The sequence below is a fragment of the Pseudopipra pipra genome, chromosome 4 (genome assembly GCF_036250125.1).
Source record: "Pseudopipra pipra isolate bDixPip1 chromosome 4, bDixPip1.hap1, whole genome shotgun sequence".
Lineage (NCBI taxonomy): Eukaryota > Metazoa > Chordata > Aves > Passeriformes > Pipridae > Pseudopipra > Pseudopipra pipra.
The window spans coordinates 35,750,243-35,768,597 of NC_087552.1; the positions used below are offsets into that span (position 1 = coordinate 35,750,243).

The 18,355-nt window shown below is 36.4% G+C and overlaps 1 protein-coding gene across 4 annotated transcripts in view; it reads left to right on the forward strand.

Moving 5' to 3' along the window:
* The window catches only part of KLHL2 (kelch like family member 2), a 58,418-nt gene that overhangs the window by 7,016 nt on the left and 33,047 nt on the right, over positions 1 to 18,355 (forward strand). For 3 of the 4 annotated variants that reach the window (XM_064652403.1, XM_064652401.1, XM_064652402.1), the window contains exons 3-4: positions 365 to 471; positions 4,996 to 5,117. In XM_064652403.1, coding sequence (XP_064508473.1) covers positions 365 to 471; positions 4,996 to 5,117 — 229 coding nt within the window. The remainder of the gene's footprint in view (positions 1 to 364; positions 472 to 4,995; positions 5,118 to 18,355) is intronic. The other variant, XM_064652404.1, reaches the window with a different exon arrangement.

The following is an 18,355-nucleotide window of genomic DNA, read 5'->3' on the forward strand; positions in this document are numbered from 1 at the left end:
AGTGTTTGTGTTTATTAAATTCTTTTTTTCTATCATAGTTATTCAAAGAGGTCCAGCCTTCCAGGGGGAAGGTTTCTAAACTTGACTGATACAAAATTATGGTTATTCAATCCAGAAGATTTCTGTGCAAGGAATCACAATTCAGTTGTTTGATTTTTTTTTTTTTTAAAGTTCTGTGTACCGAAGCACCGTCTGTAATCCGATTGAGTAATAGCCATGTGGTTGTGTAACACATTTACAAACAATGCTTCATCAACATTGTCTGCCTCTTTTGAGGGCATGGGAAAACAAATTGTATGTGATTATATACTCTTCTGTTGTAGTTCACTTATGTGAAATTACCTTCTCTGATATTTCTAAATAGTCAAAACTTGCTGTGTGATGTGACGATAGTAGCTGAAGACATGGAAATTGCAGCGCATAGAGTTGTGTTAGCCGCCTGCAGCCCCTACTTCCATGCCATGTTTACAGGTACCAAATGTTTCAATACTTACTTACTTGTTCTAATCCAATCCAACTGTATAAAGCAGAAAATTACATGACTTTTGCTTTTTAGGATCTATTTAGTTTTTAGATAAGCCTGCAGGAACATTTGGGATTCTTAATCAATTTTTCAGTCTAAGGACATACTGGCAACTTATTTTTTGTTAGCATGATGAATGCTTTAAAAAATCTCCTTAATTTAAAAAAAATTAGATGTTAAGTAAGCAAGGAATAGTAGAGTTGTTATACCCTTTAAGGCTCTAGTAATCTCACTTGTCCAAAAGAAGGTTAAAATAACTTTCATGTGAATGTTGGAGTAAATTATGTCCTTTAACAACTACTGCTGCTATGTTCTTCAGACCCTGAATGCTCTAGGCTGTTAGTAGATATGAAAACTTCCTGTGGTTTTGGCAGCCTATAGCTGGAGTGCGCGTTTCAGTATTTTTAGGGTAATTCTCCATGACACATGTACTCTGCATCATTGCCACAACTTTTCTGTGCATGCTTGATTCTGCCTCTGCTCGATCCACGCTGGCCATGTTACTGCTTTACTGCTACAGCAGGGATGCTGAGGGCTTGCAAGGCTAAGATAGGTTCAGGTTCACAGGAGCCTCCAGCTTAAATCCTGTGCTGTGGCTTTAATTCCGTAATGGTTATAAATCACATTGAAATAATGTGAAATTCAGTGTTAAAGTGAGAATGCTACTAAATGCATGTTAAAATTAACTTCTGAGGTTTTGTCTGTTCCTCCTCAAATCTCATGCCAGCTTTGTAGCTAACTGTCTGAAATTAAACGTAATGCATTGCTTCTGACAACCAGCTCAGATGGAGGCAGAAATGTGACTCTTGGCCTGCCTGTATGCAAGCAGATGGCATTTTAATAACTTTATTTGTATGTGACTGGAAGATTGATGACATTTCAAATACTGTTGTGTACTGGGGAAGCAGTTGATTATTCTTGATCTTATATGCAAATATTTTGACATAACCAAAGCTAGAAGTGGAATCACTTCTACAGCAATGCTTTAAAGTTGCATTTAAAATTAAATATCTATTCTGCTAGTAGTTCTTCACATTTGCATTTGTGGTAGAGACTGATACATTCTTTCTTAATTTTTACTATTGGTCTTAAAGTTAGAAAGAAAACAGATGCTTCTACAGTTCCTTTTTATCACCTTAGTAACAGAGAAATACAAGCTTCTTATATTAGTTCTATATCGAAGATTAACTGTTGTTGACTATCACATTGAAAATACTCTTTTCTCTGAGTAGAGCTTTTTATTATCCTTTCTGTGATTAAGACATTTCTGCATGCCCTCACTGCCCTTTTTGTGAAAAAGTTTATTACCTATTCAGAGTGCCAGTGCAGCAGTATTTGTGGCTGCTCTCGAGACAGAATTGCTGAAATCTTCCCTTTCCTTGCTTCAATGCCTTTTAACATTTTTTGCTTGTTTTATGTTTTTAAGTGTAGATGATCTTTGACCCCCAGTGGTGTGGGAGGTGAGAATGCTTACCTGACTAATGGGTGTGAAGTGTTTAATACATGTTTGTGGCAGTGTTTGTGTAGATGGTGAACCATACTGGAGTTTAAATAAAATTCAGCTGTGGCTTCAAGATTTATCAATGGATTTTATACTATGCTTATAGGTTGCTTACAGAAAGGCCCAGCTGTGATATTGGTGCATTTCAGCCATTGCCCACACAAAAAAATCCTGAAATTCATTATAATTATCTTCATGGACCTTGCAATTCACACTTCTCAGGTGGATTTTATTCTTATCCAGCAAGTTCAAATAAGCAAGTTTGATCCCTTAACCAGCCACAACCAAATGGAAAAGTATCTTCTTCCATGCAGAATAAAACAGTGACTGAAAAGACAGTAAAAAAAGTTGCACTCTTATGCTTTAAGGTTACTTCTTGACTAGAAATTAGAAGATTATATTTAGGCATATGTTTGCAGGTTGCTTCCATCTTTCTCGGAGTCATTAAGAACTACTTTGGTGTAGCACAGGATGTGGCATTAGCTGGGTTCAAACCCTCTGCTTGGTTTTTTTGTTGTTCTTCCCCCCCCCCCCCCCCAATTTGCACTTGCAGTGGTAGCCCTAAAGAATATCCAGAAAGAAAGAACAAGTTACTGCATTGCCTTTCAAAGTTACAAAAACAATTATCCTATGGAGAGGTAGGGGGAAGAAAGATTGAACAGCTGGGAGTATGTTACTGGAAATACTTCTTTCTTCTTATACAGTAGAATTACTTAGAAATATGATTTAAGTATACTTAAATGTTTAGAGGAATGGATTATAAAACATCAGAGAAGGGATTCTTCAATGGTAGTAGGGCCTGACTTGGGACAAGAGTGACCTGAGTTTAATTTTCTCTTCCTCAATGACAGTTATCCTTAGGGAATTACCTACTCTCTTAGCTTCCATTCTCCATTTATGAAATTCTTGTTTAACAAAACAAACAAACAAAATCCCACCCAAAACCCTGCCTTGCATTACTTTGTGAGGAACCATATAAGTTTTTTAGTTAGCCCCTTTAGTATCTTCAAGTCAACTGGTGCATTGCTGCTCCTGCTTGGGTGGTTGGATTAGCTCAGTGCTTTTATTTCTGTTCACGATATGCTTTCCTGTCACTAAGAAATCTGTGGAGATATGGTGGTGCAACTTCCTAGTCATGAACTGAGTTCTTCAGCAGGTTGAATTCCAGGGTGAGACTGCCTAGTGAGTGCATATGATCTATCAAAAAAAGTATGGCTTGATCTAGCATTATAGTAAGACTGCATGTCTGTTTAGCATGAAAGTTAGGAGCAAGTATTTTTGGATTTATCTTACCTGTTGGGTTTTTTTTTCATTTGTTTGCTTGTGTGTGGATTTTTTCGTTGTTGTTTTTTGTGTTTTTTTTTTTAAATATTCTGAGCTCCGTTGTTAAACAGAGAAGGTGCCTATCCATGACTCTAAAAGACTTGACACAAAATCTGAAAACAAACCTAATGTGCTTGCAGAATATCAAAATCTGCTCTCCCACACACACAATTTTCCCAAAGGACCACCTCCACAGAAGCTTGCATAATAAATAACTTGCAGCATACATGCTCTGAAGATCAAGGGGTTTAATCTGTGTCAAACTAGAAGCAGAAACTTGGAATACAGGGCCCTTCAGGGAATCTGCTAAGGTGTAGGGAAATGTTTCAGAAGAGCAGGTGAAAAGAGACATTTCTGTTGAGGCTGGATTTTGCTGGTTTTGACGTGGGCCTTCATCAGTGTTTTCTAGAATGCTAGCAACCTATATTGCCATTAATGTGTTGTTGTAGATGGTCTTCTGAACTTTCTGCCACTTAAAGCGTTGATTTACAAACCCCTCAGCTCAAAAAAAGGCATGAATAGTGATAACAGATTTCTCAGTGATGACCCCTTTGCTGAAAGCACTGGGTAAAATGCATTGCTTGGTACCAACCCTAAAGACCAAAGGGTAACAAACAATGAAAATGTGTATGTACTTCATAAGAAAATATCAGCAATGATTAGCATGTTCTTGTTCACTTCCCCATCCTGTCTGCTTTTGTTGTTGTATACATTAAATTTATTACATCATCAATACCCTTATCTCTAGATGCCTATGCCTAAGGGAAAGAAATAATATCCAACATTAATGTATTCAGAGACTGGGATATACTTTTCCAAAGTCCAAGTTTATCTATCTTCCAGCATAACTGGTGTAGTTCATGTTTTGCTTCTCAGTGTAAGTCGGTGCAGAACGGTTTAAAGGTCTGAGATGACCAAATGCGTGGTTGGAAATCATGAAGAAGCTTATAATCTTTGGACAATTATTTCAGACATAAAGAAAATGTTGCATTTTGAGAAACATCATATTTTGGAAGGTGGAAACTATTTTGCAGGTCTTTCTATGAAGATCAGTTGTGGCATATGTCCAACATGTCAGCCTCCACAAAATGAGATCCAACAAGTTTTTGTATGCTTACCATTTTATCTTAGCTTGAGTTTTAGCTGTTAAATCATATCTGTAAAAGATGTGAAATTGCTAAGAGAATAATAAGTAGGCAAGCAAAGAAATGTGTTATGTTAATTCTTCTGTGGGAACATAATTTTCTTATTTAAATAAAATTACTCCAAACTGTGTTTGGTATTCTCCTTCAATTAAGAAGTTAATAAAACTATAGTAGTTTACCAGCTTGCTTTGCCAGCAAAATGTTTCTGTATGCATTTGAAGGGTCTTATTTAGGGCTGATAACAATATTTTCCTGATACTGTACATTGGAGAAAATAGGTCACCTGCAGTACAAGTATCAACCCAGGTAGCATTCACATGATGATAACAACAAAGTCTTCCTTTCTCATTGAAGGAAGGAAGGAAAGAAATTGAATTATTATTATTATTAAAGTTGTTCTACTATTACAACTGATCATACACAAAATGTCTGCTGCTATTAAACTTCTACATCTGTGCTGTATTTCTATCTAATTTACTTGACCAATAAATTGTTTTTTGTAGGTGAGATGAGTGAAAGCCGAGCAAAAAAAGTTCGAATAAAGGAAGTCGATGGCTGGACTCTAAGGATGCTTATTGATTATATTTACACTGCTGAAATTCAAGTTACAGAAGAAAATGTGCAGGTAAGAGTGAGAATGTTTTCTGCAAGAAAAGAGTTGTAATTGCAGAGTAATTTATTTTGTCACTGTGGTTCAACTCCGACATAGGAAATCTCATCTGCAAACTGGATTTTTTTCAGACCTTGTGCTTACAAAGCAAGTAGTCATGCTGTTTAAATTCTGGGTCAAATTCGAAGACTATTCAACTAAATGAAGAGTCAGTTGACTTTAATGGGCTTTGCAGCCAAACCTTATGTAATGCAATAAAATAGATGGTTTACTCTGCCTAAAATTAATGCTGTCAGCCACCTCTGTACCACCCCCTCTCTGATACTTAAGTGCAATTTACATAAACAAAATAGCTTTGTTCCTAAATGTGAAACCATGTTCTCCAATTAAGCTGTTTTGTTTGGTTTTTTGGTTTGTTTGGTTGGGTTTTTTCTCTGTTATCCTGCAGAATAAAATACTTTCTCCTCCTTGGTCTCTGTAACTTGCCAGTAGCCAACAGTGCAGAAGTTTTTAGCTACTGCCTTTTTTTTTTTTTAATTAACCAATATATAGCATGATAGTTCTGCCCATCCCACACAGAGCTAATCAATTTTTCCAATTGGCTTTACCTTAAGCTGAAGCTTCAATTAGAATAAAACAAACACAAGCCTAAAAAACATAGCCTCCTGCCCTTAGTGTTTTCTAACCACAAACCCTGAAGATGGACAGAGTAGATTTTCCTTCAACTGTCTTTTGAGATTTGGTATATATGTTTAGCAAGTTTAAAACTAGTTGCATAACAGGTGATATATTTAATTCTCACGTTTTTCTGCTTGCTCCTATGCTCTTTTTCTGTTCTTTCTCAATGCCAAGTTACTGGTTATTAGCAGTCATTTTGCTGCTTTTGCAGAGTGCAAAACCATGTTGCTGTATTTGGCATAGAAAAATTCTGTTGCAGTTGTGTATTCTGAAATTAATTGCTTTTACTGGGCATTAGGCTGAAATTAATAGGTTTTTATTGGCTGCTGAATCCAATGGGGACACTGCTAGTTTTAGCTATGCTTGATTGAAGAGCTAGAAATGAGAAATATTGACAACTTGAAACAAAATATCCTACTAGTAGACCCTCCATTTTTTAGGTCATACCATAAGTCATTTAATTCTATATGATTAATTTCTTGTCACCTGCTTCTTAAGGAATTGTTTACTTCTGATCTGATGGTGAATGTACATAATGAAAAAACTGACTGAAATTATGTTGTGTCTTAACCAATTTGGTGATTGCACAAATCTCTGTATCGCTGTGGAAGACTCTGGGCAAAATCCAGAGCTGTCAGATATTCTCTAATAGACCTCTTGTTGCTTGATCATGCTGGTTTTTATCCTTAAAATAGAATATTCTGTCTTGCTGACAGAGCTTAATGGCCTTAATCTTGTATATTTGATCCATAACATAGCATAACAGGCAGCCTACTGTATTTTGGCTGTAGGTGCTTCGTAGGGAGCAGCATTATCCTTGGCAATGCTAACTCTTCTGTTTATGGGGAGGAAAAGCCAGTGTTACGTTTTTTCCTCATACAGGAGTCATTAAAGGCCAGAAATACCTGTGTTTAAAGCTCCTGAGTCTGATATGGCTTTAATTTTCATGGCTTCAGGTTATCTGTCTGAAGATATATCTGATAATGTTGGGGATGTTAATATAAATAATATGGCCCCGTGAGTAATGTTAAAAGTTTGTGGTGACTTTGAGAACTGAGAAGACAGCCAAGCTTTTAAGTTGGATTTTGATTTATTGCAATATAGTTACATTTTACTGTTGATAGTGAATATACTTGTAATATGACTGATAATGGATGTAAAGCTATTCTTACTTTGTCACTTTCATCCTTTTTGCATTACTATTACTATATATGTAGTATTTATTTGTACAGCAGAAATAAACACTGAATAAAAACAAACATACTAATGCAAGACCTTTTCCTTAAGTTTGAAAGCCAAGATGGGAAAATTGTTACTATGAATTTCTGGAAACTTAGAAACCTAGTGCAGATTGTCAGGCCTTAGTTAATACCGTGTTCTTTCCATAGCTGCGTTGCATGCTCTTGAGGTTAATTAATTAAGCTTTCAGTTTCCTGTCTGTTATCTAGAAGGTATTGTGAAATTTTAGTAATGGTCAAGAATTTGTCTTGTAGGAATGCAGAACCATGAAAACCTGAAAGGCCATGTAATATTGTCTCTCTTAAATTTTTTTAATATTTGGACTAATGTGCTAAACTGCAACTTCAGCTTCTAGTTAGCTAGTTATGATTCTTATTCTGATACCCTTCATGGGATTTCAACTGTCTTATTCTGTCTCTTCAGGTTATACATAGTAATAATAGGTATTGAACTAATTCCTGATATGTGATACAATGTTTGAAGAGGGTGTGTACGCTCCATGTCTAAGTAATGTAAAATTCGTAATTCCAATGTAGAATTTTAAGCCTTGGTATTAAAATAGCTATAGTGTATATTTATGAAAACTAATTATAAATTAATACATAATGGTATAGCCAAGTTCACTGGTCTTTCTCGAGGGGCAGGTTACCTATGAGCCTCTTTCATTAGGATGTTACTTGATCTAGGTGTGGACAGGAGACTGCTTCCTTACCATGCCTTTGCAGCTTCTGAGTAAGAGCTGTTCATTTCTTCGCCCTACAAGCCTGTTCTCACTTGTGCGTGTTTTTGCGCAGGTGAGGGGATAGAAAAGACAGGTGAAATCAGTGATTGAGGAGAAAATGCAGTGCATAAACTATCAACATGGGAGGCCCTCTTCACTGGCTGTTAGTTAGATACAAAAAAACATTTGTTCTTGTCTTCATTTCTTGGTTCAATAGTTCCCTCCAGCCCCCAACAGTAAGACAGCTGGTATATGGATGTGTACATTTCTTTAGTATTTCTTCTTCATTTAGAATGAGTTATTTTATAATTCATCTCTAATGGCACCCACTTTGTATAATGCTATACCAGTGCTTCTGCTATATTTACATACTATGTCACGTTTTTCTGCATTCTTAACTCTCTGCTCTTCCTTTTTGTTTCTTTTTTTCCCCAGGAATGCAATTAAATGTCAGACTTAATGCAATATCTCATTCTTCGTATTTTAAGAAGGGAACATCAAAGTTAATGTTTTCGAAAGGCAAATCAACTCTCTTGCACATCAAATTTTTTTGATATCCATATAGGTATTAACTACATGCAGTGCACAGTGTGGGAGAGAGTTAGTTACTATAAGAAGCTCATGCGTGAGTAACTCTCCCACACAGGTCTTTCAGCCTGTATTTAGTCAGCTGTATACCTAGGGCCTCTACTGAGCACAAATATATCAGAGGAGAAATCCCTGCAGTTGTTTGTGGGCTGTGGATTTGCTATGGGGTTTAGAGGTCATCCTGATACAGAGTGAGTCAAATGTGATTTGAATAAACATGGGTTAAAATTGAGTTCCTTTCTGATCCCCTGCTGCAGTTCCCTGTTCCTTTAATTGTGCTGATACAACTATTTGCTGGACTGCTTTATAAAACAGATCACTGAACTAAAAAAATCATCCAGCAACACAGCACTCAGGACTTCCACTCTCATGCCGTGTGGTTTTTTGCTGTTGTGGGTTTTTTTTGTTTTGTTTTGTTGTTTTTGTTTTGTTTGTTTGTTTGTTTTTCAGTTATCCTTAACTTGGATTGCTTCAAGGATCTGTTTTATAACATGGCCCTGCCAGTGGTTGAGTTCACCCAATACTTTGGGTTAGTGTATTGAAGTGTGGGAACATACATCTATGTTGGGAGTAGACATTTCCCTGCTGCCTGGGGAAAACATTGCACATAGCTTCACTTTGGACCTACTGCTGTCTTGCTTTTGAAAAAGATGAGTGCATGAGAGCAGAAGAGAAGATCACAAAAAATGTGATCTTTTACATAACTCTGTCCTAGCATATTTTCCCTTTAAAGAATTTTGTTAGATACAACCAACACAAAGTCCAAAGGCCAGAACAGGGTCCTTTTTAAGATGTATCATTTTTTGTGTTCATTTTCTGAAATTATTCAAGAACAATGCTAGCATAGTAATAAGCATATTATGAACACACAGTATGTATGCATTTTTTTTTGTAACTCTTACTGTTCATGCAAATTGCCATAAAACGTACAACAAACACACTTCTATTTGTATAGTATCATGGGTTGTGGGCATAAGAGTTGACAGCACATGTGATTTGAGGTGCTGTCAAAGAAAGGTCCGAAAAAGCAACTGATTTCCCCAAGAAATCCTCAAAAAAGAAGATCCTCATGTTGTCCTAGGTATTTACTAAGGTAGTCATTCTACAGTACCATGTTTGGTAATACAGGCTTTGACTATTCCTGCTACTCCTCATCACCTCTAGAGTCTACTGGTTGAACAACTTTGCAGGGTTGTTGAATCCTGAAAAATCCTCTAGGTTGAAAATGAACAGGTTCTTCACACCAAAACCGAGAGAAGTCCCACAGCTTTTGAAAACAGATGTGTTCTTTTTAAGATGGTCAACTTCTAAGTTATGTTTGTGGCATGACCAAGTTGGACTGAGGGTATGTTAAAGTAGCACAAAGGAAGAAGGAGTGTGAGGTTACAGGGAATAGCATAAAAGATAACTGCTACTGAACTCTGTAAAGTGAAACAGTGACTGAATGTACAGTGACTGAATGTACAGTGACTGAATGTATCCAGACTTGGCAGAACATATTTCATCTAATAGTGGAAACTTGATAACAATCCTTATGTGGTTAGTTCCAGTTGCTTTAATAGTTTTTACAGTTCATAAGGTAGTATCTGACTTAAATCATCTCAGTCTGTACTAGACAAATTTCTGGTACTTCCTTCTGTTGTCTTTTGAAGCAACTTGTTGCTAGTTTTGCTGTAACAATCTTATGTATTGAAATACTGTTTTTATTAATGTAATTTACTTTTTTTTCTTTCGGCTAAACATCATAGACTTTTCTTTAGAGGCAATAGTTTCTAAATCTTTTACCATTCTTCTTTCTCTTCAAGACTCTTTCTGTTTCACCTATATCTACATTTTAACATGCAGTGGCCAAAATTGGTCCATTGAGGCCTTGTTAATGCAGACTAGAGTGCAATTATTATCACGTGAGTAAAAAATAGTGTTTGTTTCTTTATGTCATTGAGTGAGTTTGCTTTTCCAGTAACACAACATTTATTCTAGCAGTCACTTTATATTTATGCTGGTAGAAAGAGTAAGAACGAGAACATGGAAGCGGTCATCATACAGTGGGAGAAGGAAATTGTGGTACCTTCTTATTTTGGTAAATGCCAATTTAAGTGATTTGTTGTTGTAAGTATTTAAGCTTATTAGCATAATACTTCTAGTGAACCAAAACCGCAACCAGTGGAAGTCATTATCTGGTTATTAATAGTAGTAGAATGTCTTTCAGTAAGTTTATTGGGCAAGAATTCAGTTTCACACCAGAGGTGCCAATTTGCAAGTCTGTTTCCAGAGTACAACCAGATGTTAAAATTGATTTTAATAAAATTGTTAAGAAATTATTTTCATTTTGGAGAATTGTGCAATTATGTTTTAAAACTCACCAATAACAGAAAGGAATGACCTACTGCAAATCTTATAAAATTACACCCAATTTAGGGGTGGGAGGACATGAGGAGAAACTTGTGTACAAGTAATTTTAAAAATGTTTGAAAGAGAGATGTAGAATATCTTTTGGAGAGACCATTACACAGAATAGAATGTAAAATAATGAATAATCCAGGCTTGCATATGTTGAGGAGGACAAAAAACCCAACAAACCATCAAGGATAGATATTAGTTCCAATAAAACGTAGTACAACTGTGTATGATCAGTAAGATGAAGTCCTACTGGATAGTAATTTCAAGGCAAAAATAAAATTTTGTCCAGCATTTAACATTCCTTATTTGTTCTTTTGTTGAGCACTTGGATAAACTCAGATAAAAATATTCAGAATAAATTGTTGTTTTGTACTTAGAAGTGGTCTGCCTATCATGCACCATGTGCAGTTTTATGTGGGTTGGACATGTGAAATGACCTGTTTAGGGGCTACCAGTTTGTTCTGAAATTTGTATTACTAGAATGTCAGATTTGGTAAAGGAGTTTTTTTCCTTGTGCCTGATCATCTTAGATTCTTTCCTTTGGTACCCTTTCCACTAAGGGACAGGTATATCAATTTATAGGAGTTTAATTAAAAAGGGTTTTCAGGATTACAATGGAATTACCAGTTTAACAACTTACTATTGCACATCAGCTGAACAACAGCAGCTAGGTTGATGTGCTCTTAGCTTGAACAAAATATGAAATGACCAAGTACAAGCCAGTTTAAAAGTCCAAACTCTTTACTTAGAATTTGCCACAATCTTTGAGCACTTACAAAATCAAATTAATATACATTAATTACATTCCAATAGTCTTCAGAGCCATACTATCTTTGTACCTGAGCTGAGAGTCAAAATACTTCTAAGAATATTGTGATGCTTGTCAAGCTGTATCCTTGAAAGCAAATGTTTTGTATATATGACCTGGTCACTAGACTAATAGTCTTTATGTGAGTTAGCAACATAGTGATGTGTAAAGACCATAAAACATGTTTTTTGAGACTAGTTTCATTTTTGATATCTAACTTGTCATATTTTTCAAGAGTTTGTAAGGCCCGCAAATAAAGTGTTCTTTTGAGCACAAAAGAACTTCTTTTTTCCCTTATTGTTTTATCAAAAGATGCCCCTCCCCTTTCAAAGGGTTATATCCAGTTTTCTTTATGAATATAGGAAATTTTCTGTTTTAATTGGGGTAGATTTTTCCTTCTTAGAATCAAATGCTGACTGTCCTTTACAAATGTGTGATTGGGCTTTGTAAGAGGAGGGAGTTGAATTCAATACTTGAACAGAGACGTGCATTCTGTGTCCTGGAAGTCTGCCTGCTGCTGTGTAAGTGGGTGGGAGAGATAAAAGAAATATTTATTCAACTGAACTGAATGCTGTGAAGCTTTCAGTGAATCTTATAATACAGTAGGTCCTGTTTCAAATATAACATTATATATATTTTAGATATAAAACTGCTTTGAGAGAAGATAATGCTGAAATTGCTTATGTAGGAATTGGCTGTTCTCCTTCAGAGAATCTGTGAAAGACATGTCTGGAAAAAATGTCTCACTTAGAAACCTAAAACAGGCAGGAAGGAAATAAGTTTGATCTTGATGCATTTACAGATGTGCGTCTACCCTCTCTTCTTTAAGTACTTTTTGATAATGAGGGAAAGTGAAACAGCTTAAATGAAAGTATATCTTGAGAAGAGTGAGTGCTAGGTAGGCTGGATCTAGGCAATTGCAACCCTGTTGGTCATGATTAACACCTTGCACGTCACCAAGAGACAAACAGATAATTAATATAGGTCCAGTACCTCCCCAATCATGCATTCTACTGAAATGCAGGGCTCCTTAGGAAGAGTTTTTTCTGAGTTAACAGCAATTGCTGGATGGTTTTCAAATAGATTATGATGTCCTAGACGCTGCAGTTTGGTGATGACAGCATGGGTCATGATACCAATTTTTCTAACTAGAAGCAGTCACAGTCTTCTAGCAGATGCAAGTAACTTAATAAAACTATTACTGCTGTATGAGAGGTTAATGTTGGCATCTCTGAAGGTTGCTGACTGGTTGCTGATAAAGGCCTTTTGTTTACTTGAATTGGCCTCGATTTACTGATCACAGTTGTCTTGTGACAGCATTAAAAACCATCACTGTATTAATTATTAATTGAATACAATTTTGAGTTCCTAGAGGTAAATTTTAAGCCAGTGGGTCGTCATCTTTGTATGTTGTCCCCCTGTCCTGTCTCCCCTCTCCCCCCTGGTTCTCTGTACAGCTTTTCTCTTGCATCTCCACAGTACCTAGACAGTCACTTCATTTTGGTTTAGCTTCCAAAGTCTTTCCTGCAGTACGTGGCTGCTGACGTGTTATGTGCTAGAGATAGACTATTGGGCTGTGTGACTCTTCTTCTGCATTGATTTATTGCTAAACTCTGCTCCTAAAGAAGAATGCAGTTAGGTCAAACAATACTAACACTGTTGCAGATAACAGTGCTACTTATTTTGGTTTTTTGGTTTTTTTTTCTTTCTAGAGATAATTTTTTTGGAGTGAATGAGTTTAAGTTGTTTCTCTTACTGTCCCTAAAAAAACATGGAGCAATATTGCACTGATTTTTCCTGTCAATAGCTGCAATAGATTTTTAAAAAATGAAAATAGCTCTGACTTTAATGTAAAGTTTAAAAATATCATTGATAGCATCTTTAGAGCTGAAATCTGTCAATTTCTGTTTCCTGTGACTTAAATTTAATGTGCCAAAAACTCTCAACAAAGTATCCTGGTATAGCACATATTTTTTTTAGACAGACTGTTAGGCCAAATCTTCATTAAAACTGTAGAGCTATCTTTTAAGATGTTCATATAGTTGTATTTTTCTGAACTGCTATTGAATTATGATTCCCAAATAATCTCCTGTAAGATTAACAGTTCAGACAGATTTGGCTTCCTGCCTTCAATATGTGATAAGTATGGTGCTAATTATTGAATCCTGAGATGACAGATTACAATCCTGCCTGTTTCTGAGAGAATTAAAATATTTATCATGGTCTTTGATTCCCTTGTCTTCCATATCCTCCACTAGTGGCTGTTTCTAGACTTAAATTAATCTCAAAACTGCCACATTTCCAGGACATTTCAGTTTACCACCACTTTTTACTTAGCCTTCATGAAGACCTAAAACCTTCTGTCCATAAACTCACTTTTTTCTTTGTTAATATGTTTCAGGCAACTGCACTAATTCTTGGAAGTTTTTCTTTGCCAAAAGTGTTTTATGTAATAGAGCTATTGAGTGTCAACAACTATTGGTGGTCGGTGATCTTATTTCCCTGAAACAGATATTATTAAAGCTTTAGGAGGAGATGGAGTTCTTTATTGGATCATCTTATAGAGCTTCAAAAATAAACAAGCCTTTGGTCTTTCTGCTCATCTCCATCATGGCTGCTGTGGCATAGCTACTAAATTATGAAAGCTTTTGCAAAACCTTGGATTCAGCGTCATTCAGGTTAAAATGTTTTATGAAACTGGCTCATCCTAATGACTTCATGATTAAAACAGGATTAACTGATTTTTTTTAAAATTCTTATGTGTGTTTAAATCACTTTTTACATGTAATCCAAACTTTCACTGTTATTCTTTTATGCCAGCACAGTTCTAATAATATTAAGGGCTTGCTGACACTGCAGAGAGGTACTTAAATACAAGCTGACATGAGTTTCATTACAAACCCTATTCACAGAAACATGTTTAAGTCTTACTGGGCAAGAAATTAATGTTGGACTAAACAGCCTTATAATATACTCCTTGATTGTGTGCTTAAGGAGTACCACTGTGTTTTGCTATCGTATGTATTTTATCCTTTAGGCTTCAAGCAACAATCTGGTTGCATCGTTTTGCCCTATTTTTTGTATTTATGACAACAGCTTTGAGGATTTTAATAATGTGAAGGCACAACTAATATGTGGCGTAGCTTGAGGAGAGACAGTGGCACACTTCTTGAATTTATATACATTCTAGGACATGTCAGGCAACAATAAATGATCTCATTTTTCTAGTGAAATAATCCTAGTATGCATTCTTCATTTGCTTATATGTGCCTGCCTGTCAGGAGAGTGAGTGTAGGAGGGAAGGGAAAAGAGGAGTGAGATCTTTTTACAGATATTTTACAGTTTACAGCATATTTTATTACAAATACAAGCTTTGTTAATTTGCACTTTAAATGAGTGAGCTTCACATAAAAGAGTTGCTGACCAAAATACTAAGCAAACAACTTTGCAGAGAAGCTTAATATTTTGCTCTCTGTCAGTTTTTAGGTCCATTTAAAATGTTTTTTTTTTCTATTTTTTTTTTCATAGCATATCCTTTGTAATGTTAGCTATTAGGTATGTGCAAAGTAGAACTGCATTTTTTTGGGGGTACATTATGACTCTGAGATTAGTTCAGTTAGTTAGAACTTGGTCTGAGTAATGCCAAGGTCATGGGTTCAATCCCCTCTATGGGCCATTCATTTAAGAGTTGGACTTGATGATTCTTGTGGGTCTCTTCTATCTCAGAATATTCCGTGATTATTATGTGCACTGCAGTATAGATATGGTACCGATATTATCACTCCTTTTTCTATGTTTGTTTTTAACTGAGAAACTGGAGTTTTGATGTGGTTGAAGGTGTATTCCAAAGCCTCACATTCATCTGATAGCTGTTTGATGCTCTCTGAAAGGATTTCCTTTTCTGATCTATCTTGCTTTGGGGCATGTGGCAGAACAAAATCACATGGTATGCTTAATGTGAGGAAAGTGTTAAAGGGTGCTGAATCTGGTAGCCTGATAACAGCTGGGTGGCTGCAGCTGTGTCTCCAAGCTCCAGCTTGGCAGTGAGGCTGACCACTCTTCCCAGTAGGTACACACACAGTCACATGTACAGTACATGTACATGCAGTCAGCCCCACAGATTAGTGCAGACAGAAACACTTGCCTCGTATCTCGATTCTGTCTTGAGCTGGGCCATCTTCCTAAAGAGTCTCTTGGACATGTCTGTTCAACACCTTCTTTAGTATGGTTAAGCCAAGCTGAATAAATATGATTCATGCTGCTGCACTTAAGGATTAAGTTTACTATTTCCTCCCCTGGGTTGTAGATAGCATGATGAAGTTCATGAGGTAGGTAGCAAAAGGAATTTGTAGAGAAACCAACTGCTGTTTCTGTACAGCTATAGCTGTGATTAAGACAGAGGAAAGCAGTGGCAGGACTTTCAGAACCAGGAGAAGCAGATGTTGCACAGATACGACAGATAGTCTCTCCTGAGGTATTCACATTTTTATGTTCTGCCTTTTTTTTCTTCCCTTCTGTAGATACCTTGCTGCTCTTTCTCTCTGTCCTCCAAATGATTCTTTAGCCACATTTTGCTGGCACTTTCCAGCCAATGAATCTTTGTTGTTTTTTTTTTTTTTTTTTGCAATGGCCTTGCTAAATAAGAAAATTGAGTAGGTAGAAGGATATGAACCTTGTAAGAATGAAAAGATAACTGAATGGACATTTGAGCTGTTGTACACCAGGTGGTAGGTGCTAGAGAGAAATACTTAGGGGAGAAATAGAACTGAGAATGAGCACAAGAGATAAAGATTAATCTAAAATATGGATCAAAATATATGAGGAATGAATTAAAATTGTCCCAAGGCTGTAAAAGTCTGTCTTGGACTATCAAGTGCCAGTGTCTGTGGGAGGCAGAGAGTCTTGTACTTCTTCTGGAGAGAGACTGAGATCTTACAGACTGAATCACAGATTTTCGCTGTCCCAAAATCTTTGTAGCTTCAGAAGATGTTTGGGTGTTGTGTAGTTTTTTTGGTTTTTTTATAGGGGGAGTAGGGGGGCAGGTGTTGGGGCTTAAAAACCACTTGCTTCTGCTTATTTGGAAGAGAGACTTTAGGCAAAGGCGGTGAAGAGGCTTGTAGCTTGGCTATGTCAGCATGGTCTAAGCAAGAGCCAAGGAATGAATCAGAAACTCTTGGAGGAGGTGATGGGGTGAGAGAGAAGTGGGATTGAGGCAAGAATACATTACAGAGGAGATACTGATCTGTAATCCTGCACTTCAGAAGCATGTGATTCTGATTACTGTGGGAGGTGAATGGGAAGTCACCGAGGGATTTAAACAGGCATGTTTAATTTAAATGATAAAAAGAATAAAACGTTTTTACTCAGCACTGCAGCTCTAAATATAACATCTGTTTGTTTCCTGCATATTCTTTCTTTAATGAGTGATTTAGGAGAGTATGTAGGCTGTCAGAGCCACGCATGAGCAAGGTGCCAAAAACTAATTAAGGTAGAAAGTCCCAGTTACGCCAACGGACTGTGCAAGGTGCATCCTCTTGCAGATCAAGGACAGGCTTAGAGAAGGGGTCAAAGGATGAAGTGCAAAAGCAAATGAATGAAAACATCTGATCACTAGGACAAATAGGATTTTAAAGATATATATGTAAAAATAATACTTGCTACCCACAGAAAAGAAACTTTTAAAGTGAGGTGGCTGAGACTATGAAAATGTTATATCCTCTAGCTGGCTATTCCTTGGAGTTTCAGTTCACATTTTAGTAAATCACTACAATGCCATTAGTGATCTGGAGCATTATAGAGACTACCAAGGATTTGGTTTTTGTTAGTGGCAGGTGAAATAAGGAAAGTTCAAACTTTCAGTATGTTTCAGGATTCTATTTATGAGTTATGCTTAGCTCCTAAAAACCTCCTGTAATTCTTTGAGTGGTCCAGAAATAACCATATCAAAGGCTTTTGAAAGTCAAGTTAGTTATAGTCCCTCCTAAATTGTCACATGATGAGCAATAAATAGATCAAAAATCCCCAGGGAACACAGGGACAAATAGGAATAAATAGTTGGTTTTCACTGTATCAAAGTGGTTGTAATGTGTCGCAGGCTTCCAAAGGACATATTTTCTTTGGTTTTGAAAAGTAGGTAGCAAAAGATGTAGGTGATGAACTGGTTTAAGGATTTTCTTCAAGATCAGACAAAAACAGAAAGTTTCACTGCTTTCTAGCTAAGCTAGATGTCAGGCTAGAATGATCACAGACCAAATTTAATGTTGGAAAGTGTAAAGTAATGCATGAAAAGAAAAATTTGAATTACTCCTACGTATTGCTATGTTTTACATTAACAGCTTTTCCTAGAATAGAATAACATACTGTAGTCACCTTAGAAAAACTTCTGCTCCTTGTGAAATAGTCTTTCAAAAGGAGCATTAAAAATGGCACAGCAGCATCTATATGTCATTGTATAAATCTGTGTTACCACCTGTAACACTGGTGGATGGTCTAAAATATGACAGAAATAGCATGCTTTGGGGAAAGGTGTAAAGCCAGTAAAGGCATGGAAAAGCTATCATTTGAGAGAGGGAGAGAATTCAGGCCTTTTCTAGAGTGACTGTGAGTTGACTAAAAAGCACTCTATTTTTCTTCCAATGTCTTACTTGTTTCAAAGACTCCGCATATGCTTTTTATGGGTAAAAGGGTGAGTTACTTATGCTGAAAGATAGTAAGAGATAGTAAGCTTTTTTTTTTTTTAGGAGAGAAATGCCCAAAAACATATGTGTGAGTAGATATTGTTGTTATCACATTTAGTGTGGATTGCTGCAAAATGCATGG